At 45.1% G+C, this 22,943-nt stretch overlaps 1 protein-coding gene across 1 annotated transcript; it reads left to right on the top strand.

The window, feature by feature from the left end:
• The first annotated feature begins 1,031 nt into the window (after positions 1–1,031).
• On the top strand, positions 1,032–21,380 carry CSRP3 (cysteine and glycine rich protein 3). Its single transcript, XM_066251114.1, has 6 exons — positions 1,032–1,165; positions 12,332–12,471; positions 17,118–17,286; positions 18,978–19,110; positions 20,213–20,306; positions 21,057–21,380. The coding sequence occupies exons 2-6, from the start codon at positions 12,360–12,362 to the stop codon at positions 21,131–21,133; spliced, it is 585 nt and encodes a 194-aa protein (XP_066107211.1). The 5' UTR covers positions 1,032–1,165; positions 12,332–12,359; the 3' UTR covers positions 21,134–21,380.
• Positions 21,381–22,943: the final 1,563 nt, after the last annotated feature.

The raw sequence follows: 22,943 nt of genomic DNA, 5'->3' as shown, positions 1-22,943 counted from the left end.
ACCACCTTTTTTGTTACAGTGAAATATTCTATCACTCACAATTCTTGTGGGGAGGGGCATGTAACTAAAGGGTTAATATAGGTCATCTGAAAGGCTGGATTTTATACACCCCTCAATCAGACACTGCTACATCTAAGCTCACATCCAGGCCAACACTAGAGGAAAGTGCCTTCACCTGAGAGACAAATGACCCGAGTTTCAATCTGGAACCTGCCAGTGGTTCCTGGTCCGGCCTTGAGCCTGTTGGGCCTCCGTTACCTCAGCCATAACATGAAGAATTAGTCTATTAAATCTCTGAATTTCTTGTCAGCTATCAAATTCTAGAATTCATACAAGTCCTTGATGCTTGATCAAAGCCAAAATATGTGCAGACCAGGCAAAAAAAGGACTTAGACCTCCAAGGAAAATGAGGCTTTATAGAGACTTATAAAGACTGGTCATAAATTTGATGCACTGTCATGTTAAATTCTCAAGTAGAAAACGATGCTGAGCAAAGTCACTCAAAACTTTTGAGAGAAAAAACTTTTCTCTTTTTTTTTCTTCATAGGATGGTGGGCCGTGGAGTGACAGGACGCTGGTGATTACTGGCCTTTTTTCCTCAAGCTGCTTTGAAGAGATTATCTAAGTTTCATTTCAGACACCCATCGCTCTTATTTTTAGCTCTGAGTTCTCTTCACGAGTGTGCTGACCTGTGCCTTGGAGTTTAAGAGGGCTCCCAGATATGGCTCATGATTCATTTGCAGGTACCTTGCATTGATTTCCAGCAAGGTCAGGGGAGTAGGAGCCTGGAAAAAAAAAATGGTTTTAGACATAAAACCCTTCTTTGCTCTTTCTTGTTCCTGTTCCAACCACTCAATCAGAAATTGACACTCCACAGAGTGATCCCTTGGTAACATAGGGTGATTGGCAATTAAAACAGAACCCCAGCAATATTGTTCTCCAAGAGCCCCACAGCTGGTGTGGGGGGAACGAAACTCAGGGCTTTGGTCACAGGCTATTTTCAGCCTCTGATAGCAGTTGGGTTACTCACGCCTCATTCCCCTCTCCCCTCAGCCTCCCTCCTGCCCTCCCCTCTGCAGGCCAAGGCTGGAGACGGCCCCCATATATTTAAAAAGGACGATAACTTCCCCCTACTCAGTTGAGCTGACAGAGACCACGCAGGCAGGTAAGTGGAGTGAGACAAGTGTCTGGGCTGGGGGTGGGCAGCTGGCGTGGCAGCTGGTGGGGACTAGGAAAGGCCCCACAGAGTAAGGATGTGTTTCACGTCCCAAGTACCAGCAACCACGCTGGTTCTGCACGAGGAGGCTCAAGTTATGCTCAACTTTGGTGTGGACCTAAAGGGGGTTTAGAAAATTCCTTTAAAAAAAAAAGGGCAATTAACATTTGGGAGCTGGAGGGACCCTCACGGACAGAGAAATTAATAAGGTATTATTCTTGGTCTAAAACTATTTTCATGGTGGAATTATGTTTCCTATTATCTTCTTCCAAAAACCTGAATTCTAGTCTTAGCACCACATAACGAATGGATGTGTGACTTTGAGAAGTTCCTGCCCTCAGGGTCTTGGTCTTCTCTGCGAAGATCAATGTGGATAAGGGGACATTTTTCTAAACTGTAAAGGACTACACCATTGTGAAGCGGTGTGACAGACAGTATACAGCAGAAGCCAGTTTTGCAATGCTCAGAATACAAGGAACTATACTATTCCAAAGATGTAGTGAATAGCTGGGATTTTTATATGTCGCCATACTGTCTTGCATATAGGAAATAGTCAATGACGTGTGTCGGTTAAACAGATTTTATATCCCAAGGATGTTTTAACAACAGGCTTGCTTTTAATAATTTTAAATTAACCTTAACGGTTAATCTGAGAGATTATTTAGCAACGATTAATCTTAAAGAGACATTGCTATGTTGGAAATCCATTAACAACTCTCTTTAGTAGGAAGATAATTCCTAGCCAGGGGTGAGGGAGTCATTCCCAGTGTTTCCTCTAGGCTTCAGTCAGGATTTTTTGTTTTTCCCTCCCTCCCTTCCTTCCTCCCTTCCTTCCTTCCTCCCTTCCTTCCTCCCTCCCTCCCTCCCTTCCTTCCTCCCTCCCTCCCTTCCTTCCTTCCTTCCTTCCTTCCTTCCTTCCTTCCTTCCTTCCTTCCCTCCCTCCCTCCTTCCTTCCTTCCTTCTTTTCTTCTCTATTTTTTTTAAGGTCCCAGTGAATGACAGGCGTGAGTGTGACTGAGAAGTGGTTGTAAGTGATGGTCTGAGTGGCGATGCCACCTAAAGAACAAAGCCACCAGCTCTAATTTCTGTCTCCATCCCTGAGCTGGGGTAGTGACTCCCCCAAGAAGGAGAAGTTGGTGAACCAGTTTGGAGAAATCTTGCCTCCCTGCAATACAACTCAGTGCAATTTAATGAGCTTGCATTGACTGTATCCTGTGTTAGGGCTGGGGGGGACAGGGAGCGGGGGCGTGAAGAGCAGGAAGGGTGGAGGAATAAAGATAGCCTGCATCCTCAGTTTACTTTAAGGGCTGAATCCCAATGTTGGGTACATCCATTTCATCACAATGTGTGTAAAACTGCTTTATGACCCAGAAAATGTAAGGGATTTTTCTAGCTTGGCTTTGGTTCCATTCTGAACAACTCAGTCATTAACATAAGCCCTGGCTCTTGGCAAGGAGTACAGCTGACCCCTAGGGCTTGGCGTCCTCTCCAGCCCAGGCAGACAGGTGTTCTGCAGCCCACATGCACGAGCCATTCATTAGAGAAAGCGGAGGCAGGTCTGAACATCACTCTCTGCGTCTCCATTTTCTGAGCAGTAAAATTAAGGCAAGGCTCTATCCCAAAGGAATTTGTTAGAATCAAATGAGACAAAGTATAGGAAAGTTCTTTGCAAAGCTTTAATAAAGCTGTACAAATATGTGAGGCCTTTGAGAACAGGCACAGGCCAAACCCGATGGGCTGCGTGAGGATTTCCTGCTAAGTACAAGTGTGATGATAAAAGTCTGGGGGTCAGAGTGAATGACAAGCTGACCGTGCATTAGAAGATGATTCCTTTGTTTTGCAAGAGGAAGGACCCAGACTAGGAACATGATACGCAGGAAATACAACTCCTGAGGCAGGCAGACTTTCGACTACAACCGTATTGCTCGGATAATGGGGAATACTGTATCCAGGCTGGGGCTTCATGGCCAAAGAGAGATGTGGTTGATGCCTTCAAGTGTGAAAAACTCCAGTTCTTGATTGCAGGGGAGAAAAGTAGGAAGACAATGATTGTCTTAAAGGCTACAGGGAATAGATGACTTTTCTAAGCCTCAATAGGTCCTCATCATGGAAAAGGGTTGATCGTGATTTGTTGGTTGTTTGCTGTACTGTTTACTGCGGGTGCGGAACAATATTAGCTTATTTAACTGAACTGTCACAAAGAGTCGTACAAGGTGTCATTCTTCAGAGGAAGAAACAGAAGTTTAAGCAAGTAACTACTCAGGGTCACACAGCTAGAAAGTGGCAGAGTCAGAGCAATGTGGTCTTTAAGAACAAACGACAAAGGTCAAAACAAAACAAAGTGAGTTTCTGAGAGTAAAAGTTGGCCATGCTTCAAAGATAATTTCAGCAAAGGTGTAATATGACCCCTGTGTTACAGCCTAAGTGTAAGGGGCAGGCATGTTTTAAAGGGATGACAGCCAACACTTGGGTTTATTTCTGTGCTGGGAGTAAGTGATCTATGCTTCCCAGGCTTTGTGAAAGGGCCTCTTCAAGAGGAACTTCACATAACTGTTCCACCACTTGGGAGGAAGCTGTTGACCTTGAGTGTCCTATACACGGGAGCTGGAGGACACTGTCTCCCTGGGCCACAGGGAGGGAGTCTGCTTGGGTTCGCTGCTTCCCTTGAAAGCACAGGTCACCAGAGAGGCCAGCTGGTGTTAGGCTCCAGAACTGCCAAAGCAAGGAAGTGGGTGTCCTGGGGCACAGCTGAGGACCTTACCTGACATGCCATCCCTGGCACCAGGCTCCCTGATCGTCCCCAAGGGGACTGACTCTCCCTGGCCTGGCTGCATCTGTCCCTGGGGCAGCTCACTCTGAAGGCTGAGAAATAGAATTGGTTCACAGTCTGAACCAGAAGAGCCACAGAGCAGAAGCAAGGAGAAATTTGCTTGTTTTAAGAAAACATATTTAAAAACTAGAGATGACAATGATAATAATAGCAACGCAAATTATTAAATACTTGTTATGTATTAAAGATTTATATATAGAATCTTTGTTATTGTTATTATCTTACCTAGCCTAAAAACAACCTTCTAAGATAAGCCCTCTCATCGTATCTCGACCTGCATGAGGACCCTGGGCTCAGAGATTTTCAGCAGTTTGCCCAAGGTCCAACAAGTACAATCGTCCCTCATCACGTGGCGGCTCACTTTTCGCCGTCCCACTGTATCACGGAGTTCTAAATTGTACATATCTAATTGTGTATCGCAGATTTTTTGCTATATCGTGGGATTTTGCAATGCATAGGTATTTAAATATTTATTATTTTAATTATTTTTGTGGTAAAACAAGCAAAATATGTGTGGAAAAGGTTTATAAGAGTATGGGGAGGGTGTATAAAGCCTTAAAAAATATATAAATAATAAACATGAGGTTGCTACTTCACAGATGTTCGCCTATCACGGGGGGTTCTGGAACCTAACCCCCACGATAGACGAGGGACCCCTGTAGTGCTTTTAGAGCTCCAGCCCTGTTCTTTCCCAAGCCAGTGCTTTTCCACTATGCTACATCGTCTCCCTGACCTGCATTAAGAGAACAGAGCAACGGCACTGTTTGAGAGGGGATGCAATGGGGCAGCATTTGCAAGGTGAGGCTTCTGTCACCCTCGGGATCCCTACATCTGTCTCAGGGCTCGAAGGACCCTTGAACGGCTTCACTACATTGCAGCACTTGGACATCCATCCGCAGTCAAGGTAAATCAATAGTGAGAGAGAACTCTTCAGCCCCCAAGGAGCCCTTTCAATGTTTGAAAAGCATTGCCTCTTAGAAAGTTCTTTATTTTACTGAATCGAATGCAGGCTCCCTGTTACTCCCACCCATGAGTACTCTGCTCCATGGAGAGACAATAGGTTCACCAGATCCCGCTTCCCATCAATTGGGACGTTTGGTTGATGGAGGTTCTGAGGTTTGTTCCCTCTCCAGTGTGTTGTAAGCAGAGACATAGGACATAGAACCAGCTTAACTGGGGTTTGAATTGAAGCTCTGCCACTTCCTAGCCGTGTGACCTCAGACAATCCCTTAAGCTCAGTCTCAGTTTTATTTATCTGCAAAATGGGAATAACAAAATTAACTCTACAGGGCTGTTGTACTAAAGATAGTTTACATAAAGCAACTGATGCATAGTTAAGAAGTATAAGTTAATATAAGAACATAGCTGTGGAGTCAGAGAGACCCAAGTTTCTGCTCTGCATCCCAGTCCGACGTTCTATCCACTGCGCCACCGCCTGGTCAGGACCCAAGTTTCAATTAGCCATGTGACCTTGGGCAATGTTATTTCCCTCAGACTCCATTTCCTCATCTCTAAAGTAATATTATCTATCTTAAGGGTCACTGTGAAGATTAAATGAGATATGACACTGTGTCCAGCCCAAAGGCTGGACTCCAGACAAACGTTAGCTTCAATATTATTATTATTATATTAGGAATAATTATGATTATCACGTAGATTCCAAATTTGTTTCTATAATCCAAAATCTTTGTCTCAGCCAGTGCAGACATTTTAAATCACTATGGGATGATCAGGCATCTAACAGGATGGCTAAATTAACACACACTAAGCTAAAAATGGCAGTTTCACTTGAGGCCTCTGCTCAGTCAGAGCCTAAGGTTTCTTCTTGGGAACTTTAATGGACAAAGGGGAACTAAATCACTCAGTGCCCATCTTATCTTCCCTACCCACTTCTGTCCAAAGGTAAAAAGGTAACACCTTTCGGTTCTATAGTTGGTAATTTAAAAACAAAAGGCCCTGGTTGTTTGGCTCAGTGGTAGAGCATCATTCCATCATGTGGCTGTCCCAGTTTTGATTCCCAGTCAGGGCACACAGAAGAAGTACTCATCTGCTTCTCCTCCCCTTCCCCTCTCCCTTCTCTCTCTCTCTCCCCCCTCTTTCTCTTCCTTTCCTACAGCCATGGCTTGGTTGGAGCAAGTTGGCCCTGAACGCTGAGGTTGGCTCCATGGCCTTGCCTCAGGTGCTAAAATAGCTCGATTGCTGAGCAATGAAGCAACAACCCAGATGGGCAGAGCATTGCCTGGTAGGGGGTTTTCAGGGTGGATCCCAGTCGGGGTACATGCAGGAGTCTGTCTGTCTGACTGTCTGTGTCTCACTTAAGAAAAATAAAGTAAGCCTGGCCAGGCAGTGGCGCAGTGGATAGAGCATTGGACTGGGATGCAAAGGACCCAGGTTCAAAATCCCAAGGTTGCTGGCTTGAGTGCAGGCTCATCCAGTTTGAGCATAGGCTCATCTGGCTTGAGCACGGGCTTACCCGGCTTGAGTGTGGGATCATAGATATGACCCCATTGTCGCTGGCTTGATCCCAAAGATCGTTGGCTTGAGCCCAAGGTCGCTGGCTTGAGCAAGGGTTCACTCACTTTGCTGTATCCCCCAGTCAAGGCACATATGAGAAAGCAATCAATGAACAACTAAGGAGGTGCAATGAAGAATTGATGCTTCTCATTCTTCTCCCTTCCTGTTTGTCTGTCGCTATCTGTCCCTCTCTCTGTATGTCACAAAACAAAATGAAATAAAATGAAATAAATTGTTAGACTAGGAATAATGTGCCTAAGATACACAGTTGGTTTTTCTTTTAAAAATTCACATTAAATCATGACAATTTAGTTACTGCAGAAGTAATGAGTTCTTAAATTTTATAATACTCTACAGTTTTCAAAGTAATTTGATGTACTTGAACTGCTATAATCCTGCCAGCAATAGTGAAACAGACAGGACTATTATGCGCATCTTAGAGAGGATATAGAAGTTCAGAGAGCTTAAAGGGTGGTTCCCAGATCATACAACTTTGAAGAGGCAAGACCGAACGAGGACTCTGGTCTCCTCCATTTCATCCAGTGCCTTCGCAGCCCCTAGGACAGCAAATTCCCAGTATAATCTCTTCCACAGCATTATTCATTAAGAAGTCTATACAAGTCCTCTCTCACTGGGACCTGGGTATCCATCTAAAAGCCTGGAATTCACCCTCTCCCTAGCTGATATGGCAGGGCCCTGAATTCTGTCTCATTCCTATAAATCTCAGACTGTTCTTCATTTCAATCCCGAGCAATGACTTTGTCTGCGATAACACTGCCATCTCCTGCACTGGCCCAGGAGATGTGATGGAGATTGTGACCCAGGGAACAAATGGGGCTGAGTGACAGGCAAGTCTATATTTGGTGTCCCACCTTCAATGCCCCTTCCTTGTGCCAGGCAACACTAATAAACAAATGGCTGATCCCTTGGTGACTTGCCAGTGTGGGACTGGCTAGTGGAGTGTTGAGACATAGGAATTCCAAAGCAATGCAGGAGGCCAAGAAGGTTATGTATGTAAGCCAGGTCCTAAATGTGCTTTCCAATCATAGCTACTTACTGAGCACACTGGCTCTATGTGAAAACCCTGATATAAAGGGGATAACAAGGCCTTGCCTTTAAATAGCTTCTCAATAAATTCCCACTACCCGTGGTTCTGTTTTCCATGGTTTCAGTTACTAGCAGTCAACCTTGGTCCAAAAATATTAAATGGAAAATTCCAGAAGTAAACAACTCATTTTTTAAATCATGTGACATTCTGAGTAGTGTGATGAAATCTCGTGCCCTGACCGGTTGGCTCAGTGGTAAAGCGTTGGCTGGAGTGTGGAAGTCCCTGGTTTGATTCCTGGTCCAGGCACATAGGAGAAGCAACCATCTGCTTCTTCACCCCTTCCCCTCTCACTTCTCTCTCTCTCTCTTCCTCTCTTGTCCTCCCCTCCTGCAGCCAAGGCTTGATTAGAGCAAGTTAGCCCCAGGTGCTGAGGATAGCTCCATGGCCTCCACCTCAGGTGCTAAAAAAAAAAAAGACTCTGGTTCCAATGAAGCAAGGGCCCCAGGTAGGCAGAGCATCCACCCCTAGTGGGCTTCCTGAGTGGATGCTGCTCGGGGTGCATGTGGGAGTCTTTCTCTCTGCCTCTCCTCCTTTCACTAAAAAGAAGAAGAAGAAGAAGAAGAAGAAGAAGAAGAAGAAGAAGAAGAAGAAGAAGAAGAAGAAGAAGAAGAAGAAGAAGAAGAAGAAGAAAGAAGAAAGAAGAAAGAGGAGGAGGAGAAGGAGAAGGAGGAGGAGGAGGAGGAGGAGGAGGAGGAGGAGGAGGAGGAGGAGGAGGAGGAGAAGGAGAAGGAGAAGGAGAAGAAGAAGAAGAAGAAGAAGAAGAAGAAGAAGAAGAAGAAGAAGAAAGAAGAAGAAGAGGAAGAAGAAGAAGAAGAAGAAGAAGAAGAAGAAGAAGAAGAAGAAGAAGAAGAAGAAGAAGAAGAAGAAGAAGAAATCTAGCTTTGTCTCACTCAGGACGTGAATCTCGTATTCACGCTGTATACACTCTCCATCCCTTAGTCAGGTAGTAGCCATGTTGGTTTTCAGATCAACTGTTGTGGTATTGCAGTGCATGTGTTCAAGTCACCCTTATTTTACTTCATAATGCCCCCAAAGTGCAAGAGCAGAGATGCTGGCAATTCGGATATGCAGAAGAGAAACCATAAGGTACTTCTGTTAAGTAAACTGTAGGTTTCACTATATAGGGTTCACTAAGATGCAGAATTTCAGGTATCTTCTGGGGGTCTTAGAACATACCCTGAACAGATAAGTGTGTGTGTGGGGGGGGTACTGTACTGCTTTAAATTTCATCATATTTCCACAACCTTCACAATAGTCCTATGAGAAAACTGCAGAAAATAGTATTATGGCCATTTTTCACCCAAGTTCATGGTCACAGGATCAAGATTAGAACTCATGTCTTCCAATTCAGGGTGTTTTACTATACCCTCTGCCTTTTGGCCTTTGAGAATTAGAATAAAAATCAGAAATGTCTTCTGTGTTTGGCTTCTATAGCTACCATTCCATCTTTAGACACGGAACTGAGCAATTGTTTAATAGAATGCTTGTGGGTTTCTATTTTTGGTTTCAAGTCTTGATATATGTATGTCAGATATTTATGATCACTTTTAAAACTGTGCTAGGCTGTATTCCTTGGTGAAGAAGTTATTAGCTATAATCTTATCCTCACTTTAAAAAGTATCATGTGTAGGCAACTGCTGAATACACACACACACACACACACACACACACACACACTAGAGGCATATCTCTCTCCTATTAACTTGCAGGACATGCCAATGAAATCTCCACTGGAGATCTGAAATGAGAAATTTGATCTAGGGTTGTTTTCATTGAAAATTCCCACATCATTAATTTCACAAGTGTCACTGTCACATTCCTAGATACATATTACATTTCTCCTCTGTTTTATATTATGCTGAAACTCCAGATCAGAATGAACATAAGCAAAATTATGTGAGTCTATTCTTTTCCAGAGAATATATCATCTTTAATCAGAGAAAGATGGCTCTTAGAAAAGGAAGTTGGCTAAGAAAATGCTCCCAAATGTTTATTTATGCTTCATCTTGTTTGTAACTGAGGGAGGTTGGTCAATCTTGAAAATTTGTGCCAATCCTAGAAGTCCTAAAAATTTTAAAGGAGTAAAAAAAATAAACCATTTGCTCTTTTAGGGGCTATTAACAGTCCTCTATGCCTTTCTGTGTGCCCTTTGCTCTGCCTGAAGTATTCTTCCCCCTTTTCTCTATCTGGTGAACTCTTAGTCACCCTTCAAAACCCCATTTGGATATGCCATATTCTATGATCCTCCAACAACTCACTGCTTCCATCTCCAATGTAAACATGGGTGCCATTCTCTCCTTTGTGTTTGCATGGTACTACTCACAAAACTCTTCTCTGGTACAGAATATTCTGGCCCTGCCCACCTTCCTCAGTAAAATGTGGTTTCTTGCCCTGGCTGGATAGCGTGGTCATTTAGAGCAGTGGTCCCCAACCCCCCAGGCCACGGACTGGTATGGGTCCATGGGCCATTTGGTACTGGTCTGCAGAGAAAGAATAAATAACTTACATTATTTCCATTTTATTTATATTTAAGTCTGAATGATGTTTTATTTTTAAAAAATGACCAGATTCCCTCTGTTACATCCATCTAAGACTCACTCTTGACACTTGTCTCGGTCACATGATACATTTATCCATCCCACCCTAAAGGCCAGGTCCGTGAAAATATTTTCTGACATTAAACCCATCTGTGGTCCAAAAAAGGTTGGAGATCACTGATTTAGAGTGTCATTCTGACATGCCAAGGTTGTCAGTTTGATCTCTGCCCGATCAGGGCACATACAGAAACAGACTGATGTTTCTGTCTCTCTCTCTTTCTCCTTCTTCCTTTCCTTTCTTTCTAAACTTAATAATTTTTTAAAATGTGAGCTTCTCAATTCCAGTGGACACAAATCATTTCATTTTTTTATGATTTCCTCCCTTTGAGCCCTCATCAGTACCTGATGCAGTGCTTGACACAGGATAGTGATGTAGTAAATGCATGGTAAATGAATGAAGAAATGAATGAAAGAAAGAATAGACTTGACCCCAAGCCTTTCAATTCAAAATCCATTACTCTTTCCACTATATTAAACAACTTGAACTATAGAAATTGAAGCAGCAGATTTTTCTTTAAAATTTATTTTCTAAAATTTCACTGAATTAAAATAGCCTACTTCTATGAGAGGAAGGATAAGATGTCCCTGGCTAATCTCACACTGTTTTGGTAAATGGGAAAAGCTCCTTGCAGGGACATTTAGATAGGGATGGTCCCTTTGGTCCTAGTATCGAGTCCAGTGGTCTGTTTGTTATTTACCTTCTGTTTCTTAGCAAAGCCCATCTTTGTTATGAGGCTGGGAGACACATTCCTGACCAGTGACCGGGAGGGCTTAGTGGTAATCGCCAACTATAATAAGAAGGTGAATAGCTTCCAAGAAGGGAAAGAGAAGGTCAGAAGCAGCCACTTGGAATGAACTGATAGTACTTGGTGTCAATGACATGACAACACACCCGGCTTCTTAGAAACCAAAGGATCCCAGTGAAAACTCTCCCCCCACTGTGGGGACTGGCAGGATTTCAGAAATTTCACTGCGTATTGATGACTTATTTTAGCTTTTCTCTGGAGAAACTGAAAACTGTCTTCATACTTACACACAGACACAGAAAAAAAAGAGAAAACATTTTCCGATGCTCCCCCTTGTCTAGTATTTCTCACTTAACTCTCTAGTGAGGAGACACTGATGACCCAGGGCTGAGGGTCTCAGCAGATCCTGGAAGCAGACTCTGCTCACAGGGGGTGGGACAGCACAACATCATCACCTGGCTCCTGTGACCACACCTGGTTCTGCGAGCTCTGTCAGGTACCCTCCTGCACATCATGTCATGTGGCCCTTTAAACAACACTGGAAGCAGCAAGGAGAAGACTGACTCTCTCTATAGCCTAGCCGGGAAGACAGAGGTAAGAGCAGCTGTGCCGTTCACCTGATGCACACAGCAAGCGGTGGGGAGCCCCGAGAGCAGAGGGCAGTTTCCGGACCGCTGATCTAGAGCAGTGCCGGTACAGCTTATTACCTGGGCAATGATATGTCTTTAAAAAGGAACCAATGCATAGGAGGAGTATATCTGAATGGGATCTTTTGTATATGATACATTTGTAGCAGCAAGATTAGCTAAGGTTTTGCTACCCAAAAGGTGGTCTACTACTAGCAGCATCAGCACTCCCCGAGTCTGTTATTAGCAAGATCTGGGATGAATCGAGAAGCGCTGAACTAGATAACAAGCTAATACCATTTAAATAGGTTATTGTCACTTCTGAGGGAATACTTTTTAAAACCCTACATGGAAAAATAATAATACTTAATATTTGTATATTATTTTTATATACACAAAATTAGCTCATCCATTCCTTCCAAGAACCCTGTGAAGTCTACAGGGACAGGTACTTTTGAAATATAACAGCAGAGAAAACTGAGTCCCACAGTAGTGAAGTGACTTGCTCAGAGCCTTAATCAATGACGTGCACTCAGTATCTATTTGCTGAATGAATGAATGAATGAATGAATGAATGAACAAATCCACCAAACAAAGTGGGGCAGGATCTTGGTCTTCAGACCACTGCACTACCAGTGATTGGTTCACTCCTGAGACCTCCTAAATTTGGGGTATTTGCTTTATATCCTGTTAGACTCGACCTTGGTCAGAAAGTCTTCGAGATGCCGAACTTGGGCGGAGGAGCGAAATGCGGAGCCTGTGAAAAGACAGTCTACCACGCAGAAGAAATCCAGTGCAATGGAAGGAGTTTCCATAAGACCTGTTTCCAGTGCAGTGAGTTGGATGAACACCATGGGAGCCCCTCCGCATCCATAGGGCATTTCAAAGTTCACATTTAGCAAGAGATCCTTATATATCAGTGGTTCTCAGAGAGTGGTCCCGGGACCAGCAGCGTCAGCATCACCTGGGAATTTGTGGATCCCACCTTATGAAGGGATGGTGCCCCCATAAGCACCCTCTCTCTGACCACTTGCCCAACTCAAAGACTCAAAGTCAGAACAAGCTGGCCTGCCACCGTACTCAGTGGTAAAAACTCCAACCCGGAGGCCACTTTACTAAGTGTGCCTTGGCAGAGAAAGACAGCCATTACTTATCTGGAGCCAGGATGGATTTGGCACTAGGTGTCTTTCCCACTGGCCCGCAGTCACCGAAGTCAGCTGCAGCTGGCCTTTTCTAAGAAAGGACCTGTGTCAGACAGGGGAAGCACGTGCCAATTCTGTGTAAGAGTCAGAAAAGGAAAGGTCCGGGACCTGGCACCAGGAACCTGACAAAGGGAATTCTTACCCCCACCTGCCAGATACAGCTTCACAATGTTTAAACGGGGGCAATTTTAAGACTCCGTGGCTCCCCTGGGAATCAGGCTCTGCCCAGCTCATGTGACTTTGGACAAGTCATTTCTCACCTTTGAGCCCGAGTCACACACATCACTAGCAGAGCCGGGAATAGCGTCTGTATCTTCAGACTCCCGGTCTAGTCTCTTTGACATGAGTGCGTTCTGGAACTTCTTAGTAGCTAGCCCTGTTTGAGGAGAATAGTCTGTTTTGGCCACTTACCTTCTTTGCTTCCCTCCAGGAAATCTGACTTAAGGATGAGCTTTTCTGGACATTTGGTAAATCCCCACCCCACCTTCATACCTCAGCCCAGTGACCATACAGCGTCACACTGCCCCGGACTGTTTCAGACAAAACTTTAAGGGTTGGGTTCCATCTGTTAGGGTGGGAGACACTCATCCTTAAGTTGCCAGAAATAGTAACATTTTATGTGCTGCAGGCGTTTCCACTATCCCTTACCTCCCACAGCAAACATAAATATCATCTAAAAACGAGGGAAAACATTGCTCTGAGTGATTGGGTTGGCAGATTTACTAATGCTTTGGGTTTTAATAATGGGTGATTATTTTCAAGTCACTGAGCACATCCATCAGATTCATTATTATTATTAGTTATCCAGAGTCATTGCTCAAGAGAGTTTATCCCATAACCCTTTGGCTTTTGTCCAAAAAACAGCTAGTGTTCTTTAGAAGGAGTGAAAGTGTGAAATATTGGGAAGAACACTGGAATTGGAGTAAAAATGACTAGGGTTTGAGTATGGGTTCTGCCAGATACTGTGAGACCTTGGGCAAATCATTTCCCGATGGAGCCTCAACTTCCCCATCTATAATATGGAGATGATTATACCTACGGTACAGGTTGCTACAATAAGGAAACTGCAGTTCTTGATGTAGAAATCCAGACTTCTAGGCCTTTATTCTCCTCTGTTAAACTGATACCTGAGTGGGAACAGAAGATGGTGTGGAGCTCTCCATGGTAAAGGGGGGCCTTGTCTTTCCCAGTCAGCAAGAAGATGCTCCCTGTTTAATGCAGCCATGGCAGAAGGCGTTTGGTGGTATATTCCTTTTAATCCTTTGATGTTTCCCTTAGAACTCACAGGTAGGGTGGGGATCTGAGCAGTATAAGTTTCTAAAGTGGGAGACAGAAAGATCCTAGAGAGACACAAACATTTCCTCCTCCTCCTCTTCTTCTTCCTTCCTTCCTCTTCCTCCTCTTCCTCTTCTTCTTCTCCTTCTTCCTTCCTCTTCTTCCTCCTTCCTCTTCCTCCTTTCTTCTTTTCTTCTCCTCCTCTTTTTCCTCTTCTTTCTTCCTCTTCCTCCTCCTCCTCTTCTTCTTCTCCTCCTCCTTATTCTCTTTCTCCTTCTTCTCCTCCTTCACCTTCTTCTTCTTTTTCAAGTGAGAGAAAGAGAGATAGACAGATTCCCAAATGCACCCCCATCGGATCCACCCAGAAACCCTTGTCTGGTGCCAATGCTCTGCCCATTTGGGGCCATGCTTGTAATCGAGCTATTTTTAGCACCTGAGGTGGAGACTCCATGGAGCCATCATCAGTACCTGGGGTAAACGTACTCAAACCAATCGAGCCATGGCTGCGAGAGAAGATAGAGAGAAAAGGGGGAGGAATGGAGAAGCAGATGGCCGCTTCTCCTGTGTGACTTAATCAGAAATTGAACCCACGACATCCACACACTGGATGACACTCTACCACTGAGCCAATGGGCCAGGGTTGCAAACATTTTTATATTGTCATCACAAGACTTGCCTGTCCATGGGCGACCCTATCATTGCCAGAAATGGAATTCAGAGAGGCATAGTCTACCTAAACCCCGTCAGTGTCTGCCTAACATCTAGACAAATCTTAATTCTTCCTATCAACACTGTCCAAAAGGAATAGAACACAAGCCACATATGTAAATTTATATTTTTGAGTGACCATATTTTAAAAAGGTACAAAGAAACAGATAAAATTAAGTTTAAAACATTTTACTTAACCTAACCTATAAAAAATTATAGTTTCAATAATAATTAGAGTACACAAATTATTAACCAAATATTTTATATTCTTACTTTGTTTGTATTGAGTGTTGGAAATCCGGTGTGCATTTTGCGTTTGAAGCACTTCATGTGGCAGGCAAGTGTCTACGGTCCTGGACAGCACGGCTCTACTGTGCCTGTGTATGAGCTGGGCAGAAGCCAGGCAGCGGCTGTTGGATTGGCCAGGGCATGGTAGTGCATAAGCAGTCCTGCAGTGACAGGAAAGAGCACTGGGAGTAGGAGTCAAAGGCTCTGAAGCCAGTCATGGTTCTGCAACTTACTGTTGTATAATTGTGGACAAGTCACTGATCTTCACTCGCACGTGCAGGTGTGCATTCATTCATTCATCCATTCATTCTTTCATTCAACAAATGTCTGCAGGAGGACCAATTCTGGGCCAGACTCCATACTATGTCCTGGGGATATTAAGATAAAAGTCTTACCCTTAAGGAACTCAGAATTTAGAACATCAATAAATATTTGAGAAACTCTTCTGAAGATTGAAAATTGAGAGCAACAAGGTCAGAGACAAGTGTATACCTTATATGCCCAAATATAAAGCATTTCCCCCCCAAAAATTATTCCTCATAGAAAAGGGTTTCCCTGTTTTCAAGCCTTATAAAGTATCCAATGCTCTAAGACAGTCTCTCAAGTACTTTATTATTCGCTTTTTAAAACAGAATTCATATTTAAGAATTTTAACAAAATTTTTAATACCCATAACTTTGACATAATTGTTTCATAACTTCCATTCGCTAGTTTCCTCAGCCACAGAGTCACCAGCCTCAGCTGGCCCTACCTCATCTACATTCTCATCCTCTACTCCTCCTACGGTATTCCATTGCTTTATTTATTGTTTTAATAAAATACCATTTGAAGAAGGCATAGAAGCCTGAAACAACCGTATTCAATGCTGAATTGTTTGTAGAGGTCACTTGATGAAACTGGTGTAAAAAAAGGAGGCAAATCCATTGAATGCACATGTATCCTTACTCCTGGGACAGGACCTCACTGTGACAAGCACTGCGCGTCACCAGGAGCAACCTTGAAGAATCATTGTTAACAAAGCAGTTCAGCCAGTTATTAGAAGTTGTGGAAACCCTAGATATTTTTTAAAAGCTGCTCTAACATTGTGTTAGTTAGAAACTGCTGGTTGAGATACAATTGCCAGGCGACAGCCTCCTACTGAGGTGCAAACAGGGCTGCAGCCGAGGCCAGTGGTCTCAGAAAGACACTCTGGTGAAGCCGTCGATGCAGGGAGAATTGGATCCAATTGTTTCCTGAATTTATGTGAGATTAGAAAATAAGAATATCTCCAAATCAATGTATGATTTGAATTAAAGACTATAAGTAGGGATCTGAGACTTTCATTTACATCCTTAAAAGTTTTTCTTTCAAATAGGCAAAATAAATCTGGAAATCTTCTCTTTGGAAAAATGGGGGCTTGCCTTACACACTTTATATGTTGGGGGACACTTTACATTTGGTAACATACAGTGACCAGGGGACTTGAGCCAATATAAGCCTAAGTGTCTCTGAGGCAGGTCTACCCCCTTCATCACCTCTCGGCTTCCAGACTGGAGCAAAAGTTGTCTCAGTGGTAACTATCTCCTTGAACATCATAGTGTCCTTCAAAGGCCTTATTAAGTAGAGAAACTGCTCAATCCCAATTCTGATATGATTAAGAAAATAATAAGTTCCTCCCCTGCCTCAGCCCCTTACCCTCTACTCACACCCATACACACACACATTCTTCCCTGATGACATTTAAGATGAGTCACTTGGGAATGCAGGTTTTACTGACTCAGGGACAATATTCTTGGCTGGTCCAAGACCACACACCTGGTTCCAGTTCCACATCTTTCTAGCTGGGTACCACTGAACACATCACTTCTCTTCTCTGTGCCTCAATTTCCTCATCTGCAAAACGAGGACCGCTTTGGAATCTACAACCCAGGACAGATGTGGTAGCCTCCTGGCCCCAGCATGGCATTGGAGGTGGAAGGAGGGGGGAGGAATCTAACCCCAACCTGCTGACCTTCCTTTCCTCGGCAGTGGCCTGCAGGAAGGCTCTGGACAGCACCACGGTCGCAGCTCACGAGTCAGAGATCTACTGTAAGGCCTGCTACGGGCGCAGGTACGGCCCCAAGGGGATCGGGTTTGGACAAGGCGCCGGCTGCCTCAGCACGGACACAGGCGAACACCTGGGCCTCCAATTCCAAGAGTGAGTTACAGTCCCGGTCCTCCTGGCCCCACAAAGCCCCAGTGATCAGGACAGTTCGTTCTGTTCCCATAGCAACGTTTTGTGGAAGTGGAAGAATGGCCTCTATTGTTGACTTGCCAACAATAGAAATACTCAGTCTGACCAAGTTTCAACAACGTGTCATCTCTCCCAACACTCTCTTTAAATTATCTTCCTTTCTAAAGGGCAATTACTTTTACAGCACGGCCCTTGGTTTGCATGTCAAGAGAAAACCAGGGAAGTACAGATGTTCCACTGTATAACCGTTGCAAAACTGCATGGAGTCTCTTTTCTTCCCTTTGAGCTTTTCTGTGTAAATCACATAAATATGGCAGGGAAGCAATGGCCATTTGCTGTGTGCTTGTCACTAAAAGATTTCTTCCCTCGAGTTGTAAGATGACTGATGTCCGCGGGGGAGTGGTTCTGTGGGGGTAGGCTGTGAGCCTCAGGAGTGAACAATCAACTATGACTGTTCCGTGGGTCTTCTCAGCTGACTGTTGCCAATGCAGTGCTGAGGTTCCCCGCCTTAGCCTAGAGAAGCTGGGACATCACACTGTGCCTCCCCCCTCTCCTGTCTGTTCTGCTAGTCTTAAGGATCACGCTGACCTCAGGCTAGAACCGAGCACAGACTGACAACCACGCCACGGCAGCTGCTGTCTGGCCAGCTGGTGCCTGCGCTCACTTCTGCGGTGGGACTGGGCAGAAAGGCCCAGCTCCACTGAGGCCGAGTCCCAGGGAGTCCTGCCCCACAGAGAAGTTAGACCATCTCAACAGTCATCTGGTCCCTTCCAGAGAGAGGAGCCCACAGTAGATAGAGCCTGGCAAAGTACAAGGAGGTGTGATTGGTCATTTTAATTTTTCTCATTACTCAATCCAAACTAGACACTCTATTTAAAAGAAGAGGATACCAACTGCATTCTCAGCCAAGCATTACCCAAAGCTCATGCTTCTATGTTAGGGCTTCCTTATGAGGCTGCACAGAGAGGGGAAAGAGGCTAGAGACCTCGGTTTCATCCCAGCTCCACTGGTTTTGAGCTGCTTGACCTCGGGCAGGTGCCTCTCCAACGCTCCCATTCCTCCAACTAGCCCTGACTCCCTTACAGGTTATGGCGAGACTCAAGCGATGAACGGACAAGAAAGCACCAAAAGATATGGAAATACCGGGGCGGTTATGGTGCCTCTATCTTGGACAGTGCTCACATGGGGACAAGGGAGGCATTAGCTCATTGGACTATGGTTTGTTTAGTATCAGCTGTCAAGATCCCATCTCACCCTATAATATGTTCACAACTCATTTCAGAAAGCAGACCCGTGGGCTTCAAAATGGTTACAGAAAAAAACCTAAATAGTCACAGCAATAATAACACAGTAACAGCAGTGACAATAATATAAGTTAACCTACAAAGAACACTTGCTAAGTGCTTTACAATAGAAAGGAAAGGTTTAAACCAATCAGAGCTGACACTTATTACATGCCAGGCAGGCACTATTCTAAATTTAGTCCTGTCACCTCATTTAACCCTCTCAACAGCTCTGTGAGGAAGGCACCATGATTATCCCCATTTTTCAGGTGAGGCACAGAGAAGTTAAGTCACGTGATCGAGGACATATAACAGTAAGTACTGTCAGCCAAGGGAGCCTATAGGTGTCATTCATTTGTCTGTTCCCATCAGGTCCCCAAAGCCAGCACGTTCAGCCACCACCAGCAACCCTTCCAAGTTCACTGCGAAGTTTGGCGAGTCAGAGAAGTGCCCTCGATGCGGAAAGTCAGTGTATGCTGCTGAGAAGGTGATGGGAGGGGGCAAGGTACGGACGTCAAGATGAGCCAAACGTCTACATGAGTTGCTTATCTCACCGAATCAGCTGGGGGGATGAGAGAACGCGGGAACTGTGGGTGGGAGCCAGGTCCTTCATTCTCTCCAGCTCCGAGGGGCCACTGTAGGAGCCATCCCTCCTCACTCACTGTCCCAGACTGTGACTGTCACCTGCGGTGCCCTTGGAAACTAGACCTGGTGAACTGGATGCAACAAGCAGGAGCCCACTAGCTACCAGGCACCCAGTAGCAGCTCTGGAGATAAAGACGCAGAAGCCTCCCTGTCCTTCAGTGTCTGCAATCCTTCCAGAGGGTATCACCATGACATAACTCAGTCTGCTGCTGGCGCCCCCACGGGTGGGTAGGGCAAACACCTCACAGCGGCTTGGAACTTCCTCATTCACAAATGTCCTGGCGATCGGGAGTCATCAGATGTCTGAGACAGTAACAGTAATGCACACTCATTTATAAGCTCCCCTATTCGCCAAAGGATTTGGGCCTGACAACAGAAAAAAATCCCGCTTATTCTAGATGAGGGGTGGCAGAGCCACGGAGAGCAGTGACTGACTTCAAATATCAGGGCGGTGTCCGCCCCGGGACTGGCCATTTGAAGACACATGAAAAGCCGTGGGCTGAGCCTGGCAGACACGCAGACGTGCAGCTGGCAGGCGGCCTGCGGGACGATCGCAGCCACGCACTCTTTCCACGGGAAATAGAATTAGAATGAGGATAAGTTACCTGGACAATTACCTGGTTCACTTTTCTTCTTTAACTTCACAGTCAATATAAATGTTACCCCCTGTTCCAAAGCCAAGTCCTCCTCTCCTTGGTCTTCTAGTTTGTTCTGAAGGGTTACATATGGAAATCACATTGATACATTTATTTTTAGAGGTTCTGAGAATTGCTGGCCAAGTCCATGGCATCTCATTTTTTTAAACCCTGGAGAAATTATTCCGGGGACCGATGAGGTCTGGACAGTCAAGACAGTGGCACTTTTATATGCGGCCAGTCAGGGTAGTGAATGTGGACATAGGATGTGCTGCCCACCGCATTAAACGGGTAACTAACTCTCCTGCTCTCTCCTGTGCCCCTCAGCCTTGGCACAAGACCTGTTTTCGCTGCGCCATCTGTGGGAAGAGTCTAGAGTCCACGAATGTCACTGACAAAGATGGGGAACTTTACTGCAAAGGTGAGTAGTTCTGGAGACTCGAGATGTTTTCCTGAGGAGGGTCCTTAGGAGAAGCTGTATCCAGGCCGGGAGGCATGTGTCTGCCAGGAGGCACAGCTGCTCAGCCTGAGCAGGGCTCTCAGGATGGAAGGCAAAACCACCTAAGGAAAAGAAATCAGCCGCCTGACCCAGCTCTGGTCCTCCCCATCGGAGCATGTGGGGGGAAGATGCTTGCAAAGGCTCAGTGGTTCAGGGCAGCGAGGTGCCCAGGGGGAGAGAGGATGAAGAGGAAGCCATGTTTGATTCTGGTTCTGGAAGAGGCTACAGCGTACAAAGAGGCAAGTGATCAGCCTGGGGTGTTAGGAAAGGCTTCCAGAGGACAGGCTTCCTCTGGGTCTTGAGGTATGAATGTGGGTTTGGGCGGGGGCCTCCCAGGAACAGGAAGCAGTGAGGGCAAAGGCCCCAAAGTTGGGGCATCATTCTGTGTGCCTGGAGAGTGAGGAGGCAATGGGCCAGCAATCCGGAGCCCGGTCGTGTCGACTCAAATGAGAAAATGTCTGTGAATGCAGTGAATTAAGTGCAAAGGGGTATAAACAATTCATATTCATATTAGAAGATCTAAAGAATTCAATTTACTTATAAATTACCTTAATAATACATTTATCAAAAAGGGTGCTTCTCAGATGTGAAGGGTCTGTCTCCAGACAGAAGGATCTAAAATAATGGTGCTAACAACCCATTCTGTCTCCCCGGTCCTGTTTTTGTTCACAGTTTGCTACGCCAAGAATTTTGGCCCCACAGGTATTGGATTTGGAGGCCTCACACAACAAGTGGAAAAGAAAGAGTGAGCAAGGTACCGACTCTCAGATCTCTCATCCGCCTAAGACATTTTCCCAACAATCCTGCCCAGATGGACACCCCCAAACATCCTCTCGCTGGTCGTCAGATATTTCTCTTCAGAAGTGGTCAGAGTCTGTACACAAAGCTAGGAGAGACCTTTGGAAGAAAATTTTTGAGTTTCATCTGTAACAAGTGTTTTATTATTTACGATACCTGGGAAGGGAGAGGCAATAAATGTTCTATCAGTGCCTTGCATGTCTCTGGGCCTTTTCTTTCTTTTTTTTTTTTTTTTAAGTGAGAGGAGGGGAGATAGTGAGACAGGCTCTCCCGCACATGCCCTCACTGGGATGCTCGAATCAACTGAGCTCTTTTTAGTGCCAGAGGCTGATGCACTGAGACGAACCAAGCTATCCTCAGTGCCCAGGGCCAATGCCTGAAATAATCAAGCCCCCGGCTGCCAGAGGGGAAGAGAGAGAGAAGGGGAAGAGGGAGGGGAAGAGAAGCAGATGGTTGCTTCTCATGAGTGCCCTGACTGGGAATCTAACCCAGGACGTCCATATGCCCGGCTGATGCTCTATCCACTGAGCCAACCAACCAGTGCTGCCTTTTCTTTCAAGTAGAGAGGTAGTTCAAAAAAACTAGCTGCAAAGAGTATAAGAAGTTTCGGAGCGAGGAGGAAGAAACAACGGCCAAAGGAAAGCAGTCGTCCAGAATCTGGCAGCTGGGCTGCTTTCTAGTTATGGCTAATGGAGAAGAAAACAGGGTCCCGGCGAAAACAGACAGTGTGAGAACAAATCCGCAAAGGAAAGTCAAAACTAGCAGAACTGCTGAAGAGTAATCCTTTTGTCCTCGCACAAGCTTTGCAATGTTACACATTTTGTAAAAACTTGGAAAAGGCACCAAAGTGTGGTGCTGACTTCTGAGTTGTAAATGACATGAAGGATGATTTTCTCTTATTCTGGAACAATTCCCCAGGGTTTAGCAATTTTCTTCAAACTTCCCTTACATCAAATTCCCAGCCTCACAAACGAAATGCAGCCAATTAAAGCTGTCTCCCTGCCGCCTCAGCAAGTCTCAGCGGCTCGAGTGTGTGTGTCCTCCGGCCCCCACGGTCCCCTACCTCAGCACTCCTCCCGCCACCAGGCAAGGCCCAGTCACCTGGAGTAAGCGAAAACCTATTGATAAAAATTATGAAGCACTCAACTAAACCACGGGGTTTTCTACGCTCCAAGTCCCAAGAATGCTTTCTTTAAAACGAGCATTTATTCAGGGCTGCATACATGGTGTCACGGTCAAGGCCCTGTGCTGACTTTATTACTCATTTATTTATTTTTTGATGCTCAAAATGCAGTTACACCTGACCGTTTTCTCTATTTGATTGGCATTAATAGACTGGTTCTAAAAGAAAAATTATCTAGCAAAGATTGTGTCCCGTTCCACTTTAAAAGAGAAAATGCAGCTGTACGCTTGGCTTGTCCAGAGACCCTCACTGGGGGAATTCAGCCCCCAAGTTCCGCCAAAACAGCCCGAGGATGCACATTTTACCTTCTCTGGGGAAGGAAGCAGAGGACAATACATTTTTAATTAGTTAGCTTTTTAACCAGAGCTTGATAGGAATGCCATCCTTGTCGATTGAATAATTAATAATATCAGTGATCAACTGAACTAAATAAACCAAGTCTCCTTTAACCTGCACTGACTTTAAAAGCAATACACTACCTTGCCCTTCAGAAGGAAGTCCCCTACACTAGAGACGGGCAGGCCTGTGAAGGGGTGAAACGCACCTGTGACTTTACTACCGGACAATGTAACCCTCTC

Source organism: Saccopteryx bilineata, chromosome 1 (genome assembly GCF_036850765.1).
Source record: "Saccopteryx bilineata isolate mSacBil1 chromosome 1, mSacBil1_pri_phased_curated, whole genome shotgun sequence".
Lineage (NCBI taxonomy): Eukaryota > Metazoa > Chordata > Mammalia > Chiroptera > Emballonuridae > Saccopteryx > Saccopteryx bilineata.
The sequence above is the reverse complement of the archived record's forward strand: the minus strand, read 5'-3'. Positions and strand labels throughout refer to the sequence as shown.